The sequence below is a fragment of the Carya illinoinensis genome, chromosome 4, assembly GCF_018687715.1.
Source record: "Carya illinoinensis cultivar Pawnee chromosome 4, C.illinoinensisPawnee_v1, whole genome shotgun sequence".
Lineage (NCBI taxonomy): Eukaryota > Viridiplantae > Streptophyta > Magnoliopsida > Fagales > Juglandaceae > Carya > Carya illinoinensis.
The window spans coordinates 31,157,116-31,161,033 of record NC_056755.1 but is presented as its reverse complement, the minus strand read 5'-3'; the positions used below and the strand labels follow the sequence as shown (position 1 = coordinate 31,161,033).

The 3,918-nt window shown below is 35.9% G+C and overlaps 1 protein-coding gene across 1 annotated transcript; it reads left to right on the top strand.

Annotated features, from left to right (window-relative positions):
• The first annotated feature begins 2,738 nt into the window (after window positions 1–2,738).
• On the top strand, window positions 2,739–3,600 carry LOC122306408 (glutathione S-transferase T3-like). Its single transcript, XM_043118835.1, has 2 exons — window positions 2,739–3,176; window positions 3,268–3,600. Exons 1-2 carry the CDS (start codon window positions 2,739–2,741, stop codon window positions 3,598–3,600), a joined length of 771 nt encoding a protein of 256 aa, XP_042974769.1.
• The last annotated feature ends 318 nt before the right edge of the window (window positions 3,601–3,918 follow it).

Sequence of the window (3,918 nt, the reverse complement as noted above, 5' to 3'; positions counted from 1 at the left end):
AAGGGTTCTAGCTACTGGGGAGAGGAAGGAAATACACGAAATCTAGCTGGTCCAAGTCCTCATTATCTCCTACAAACCAATCAAAAAAAGAAAAAAAAAAAAAACAAAGAAAGAAAAAAAGAAAATGTAATTAAATACTAAAAGTAATCTCTCAATTCACATTGAGCGCTTCTTCAATTAGGTCTTAAAATCATAAAAATATTATTTGTAAAAGGAAAGCTTGATCTCAAACTATACTTTTAGGTATAGCTTCTTTTTTGCAAAATGTGCCAAGCCAAATTACCCGATGTGAACTCGTGTATAGAAAGTATAGGATCTAGAAAATTTATTGAACTACAATTCACCATCGTCTCACACCCACATTGAAAACTATTTTACTCACATATTTTCATTTGAATTTGGTAAATAGCTAGCTAAGAGCATTGGCATTGGCTTCATCAAAAGCCAATGCATCTTTAAAATTTGATGAATATACATAAAACTGCCCTGCATTGGATTCGGTAAAAGCAATTCGCTCAAGTTTTGAGCTACAGTGAATGGTTCACTTCCTTCATATTTGAAAGGCTATTGTATCACTTTCATCTTTATATTTTATTATAATTTTAATACATAGCCGGTTACTTTTCTCTCTCTCTCCTTTCCCTCCCCGCGTCTTTCTCCCCCCCTTTCTCTCTTTCTCTTGTTTTCGTCCGAGCTCAGAAAATCGAAAGGGACTCTTCTCCTCCACGCAAAATCAAAGCAAATCCATGGTTTCTCTCCTCAAATCAGGTGCGATCTTCTTCTCCATTTTCTTCCCATGTTTTTTGCTCTCTCCCTTTCTCTATTTCTCTCTGTAACAATATTTCCTCACCGATTCTTCCCCTTGTCTTTTCTTCACGTAGAAGCAGAGTGATTTACTGGATTGCTTCCTTCAGCACTTGAAGCAACGTTCTACTCCCTTCAGGTTCGTCTCATCTCCTAATTTCTGCAACCCTAGGTCTATATTTCATTTTTTCTTTTTGTTTGTTTGTTTGTTTTGTTTTGTTTTGAGGTGGAGCCGAGGGTGGTTTTTGTGGTGGTGGGTCTGGGAGAGGATGGGTTGGGGATAATGGGGTGTTAGAGACTGTGGGGTCTATACTTATTAAGCATTCGGATAGGAGAGGATCTGTTTGGAGGAAAAGAAAGGAAAAAGGGGCTACGAATTTATACCCTTAACAAAATTCCCTTAACAAAATCTGTCAAGCATTCTCTTACTGCACTGTCTTCTTTTGTCCTCTCTCCCCTTAACAAAACAAACAAAAAGGCCATGAGATATATCCTTTTTATCGTTACATTTTCTAATATGTGAATCTCAGTGTATTAGATGCTGCCCGTGATTAATGTGAGCATCAACAATAAATAAAGTATAACCCAATACTATATTTTCAAAGTGATCATCTCTATCGTTTCTATTTCCTTTTCTTAGTGGTTGTATTTGTCTTCCATGCCTTCCTAATTGCGTTAATCTTGTTGCAATGAATAGCTTTGTATGTTTAATTTAGTTAGATTTTATTACTTAAATAAAATATATTCAGGGTATTTCAAATAAATATACTTACTTCCTTATATATAATAGTACCTTGTACATTGATGGAGAATGTCAACTCATTAAAATATATGAAGAAGAAATTAGTGTATACAAGTAGTTTACATGCAGGCAATTATTCATGCCTAGCTAGTGAGGAGTAGCAAGATTATTGGTGTTACATACCACTGTGTAACACCAAGATTATTTCTGGCTTGAGGGTGCCCTGTTTCTTTTCTTGCCCATGTTTTCTTCGACACTACATACCACTGTGTGAGGTTCATTGGATATTAGATTTATTTGGTCACATAGTAGATGCTGAGCATGCTTAACTAGAAAAAGCATTGGTCACATGGTAGATGCTGACCATGCTTAACTGAATTGTATGATGAAAATTGCAGCTGCCTCCAAAATAAACTGCTTCTATTTCAATCTTTTTATATATAGTTAAATATTTCCTAAGCTACAAGCTAAAATTTGAATCTATTTACACCAAACCTGCTAGATCCAGGTTGGTCTTTTCTTTTCTTTTTCTTTTTTCCAAGTAGAAGGGCTGCTACATATGTAAAGCATTTTAACCATCTCAACTGCACTTAACTTACTGCACTTAACTTTGGTGGCTTCCAATGCATATGACTGACTTTGGTTTTATTAATTTTGTGATTTTCTAAGGTGCACTCAGTCTTGCTTTTGGCTCTAGCAACCAAACAGATTCTGGTATTGTATTTTGTGGATCCATAACATCTGAAAACTAACTCATGTGTGCTTATAACATTTAGTATTGATTCTTTCTGAAATGAGATTGCTATTCATGCAAATAAATGGTGAACCTGTTTTAGACTTTAAAAAATAAAAATGTTATAGTTGAAATGTACTTCAAAGATTGCTATTTATATAAAACCTGTTTCAGATTTAAGTAGAATTTCAATGAGGTGTTCTATTTTTATTAGTCAAAAATCTCTATGATTTTGTGTCTTAGTAGCAGATTTAAGTAGAATTTCAAACTTAAATTCTCAAAAGTCTTCTGTTTTTTTATACTGTTTTTGTGTCTTAGTAGCATATTTTGTCGTGTCAATTGCAGTCATATACTGCTATATATGCTGATGTTAAAAGCTTGAAATGTACTGTCTTGTTTATTGTGCTGCGTTGTATGTGCTGCTTTGTCTGACAACTTAATAATTATAATTCTCCTAGGATGGACAATCTGTTGGATGAGGACCCATTCTTCACCACTCTCTTACAAAGTGGAGGAGAAGGTCCTATTACCACTCCAACATTCTCACAGCATTCTAATGTTGTGGTCGCTTCAACCCCTTTTCACGGTGAAAAGAGGCCTCTAACAAAAAAAGTTCAAAGAGGAGCTTCTTTCATTGTTGAGGAGGATAATGTACTTGTCTCTGGTTGGCTCAACATTAGTATTGATGCCATTCGGGGAACTAATCAGAAATCCACTCAAATGTGGGAGAGGATTTATGAATTTTATCACGAATATAAAAAACCACAGACTATGAACCGTTCGGTTGGATCATTGATCAATCGTTGGTCCATGATTCAGAAATGCACAAATAAGTTTTGTGCATATCTAGCTCAAGTAGAGTCATTGCACTCGAGTGGTGCAACCGAACAAGATAAGGTATGTACACTTTTCCTTTAATAATATGGTCTATTTATTCAAAGATTTATTATTTGACACTATTCTTTAAAACTTTTTTCAAATTGAAAAGGCAAAAATATTGTACAAAGAGATGGAACGAGGAAATTTCACAATGGACCATTCTTGGAATCTTTTGAGACACCAACCCAAATGGCATCAACATATGAATACGCTGAATACGAGGAGAAAGCCACATGATAAACATCCTTCCAATGAGCAGTCAAGTGAAGTTTTGGGCGATGTTGTGGAGGAGCATGTTGAAAGGCCTGCTGGAAAAAAGGCTGAAAAGGAAAACTTGAGGAAGCGAAAGGCTCAAGAATCATCTGATGCTGAGTTCAACACGGCATTAGGAGCAATGACCGAGGATAGACGATTGTTCATGGTGGAGAGAAGAGAATGGTAGACGAAGGCTGATCGTGATAGAGGTGCACAACTGGATCTTGATAAAAGAAAGTTTGATGCTGAGATGATGGGCAAGGATCTTTCTGGTATGAATGCCATGTAGCAAGCCTACTTCCGTAAAGTTCAGAAAAAAATTTGGGAAGAGTCAATGAGTGATGAAGATGGTATATCCGAATGACTTTCTGATTTCCAGCTTGTAGTGGCTGCTTAGCCACAAGACTTCATAATGAAGCATGTGGCTGGGCAGCCACTATGATAATGGATGACTTTCTAATTTCCAGCTTTTTTGAATGGAAATACATTGGAATTTGTGAATGTT

What these genes read in the sequence shown, in the direction of transcription:
- LOC122306408 (XM_043118835.1), top strand. Translation starts at nt 2,739, where the DNA reads ATGGACAATCTGTTGGATGAGGACCCATTCTTCACCACTCTCTTACAA. An exon ending in GTGCAACCGAACAAGATAAG is followed by an intron (nt 3,177 to 3,267) that starts GTATGTACACTT and finishes CAAATTGAAAAG; the next exon opens with GCAAAAATATTGTACAAAGA.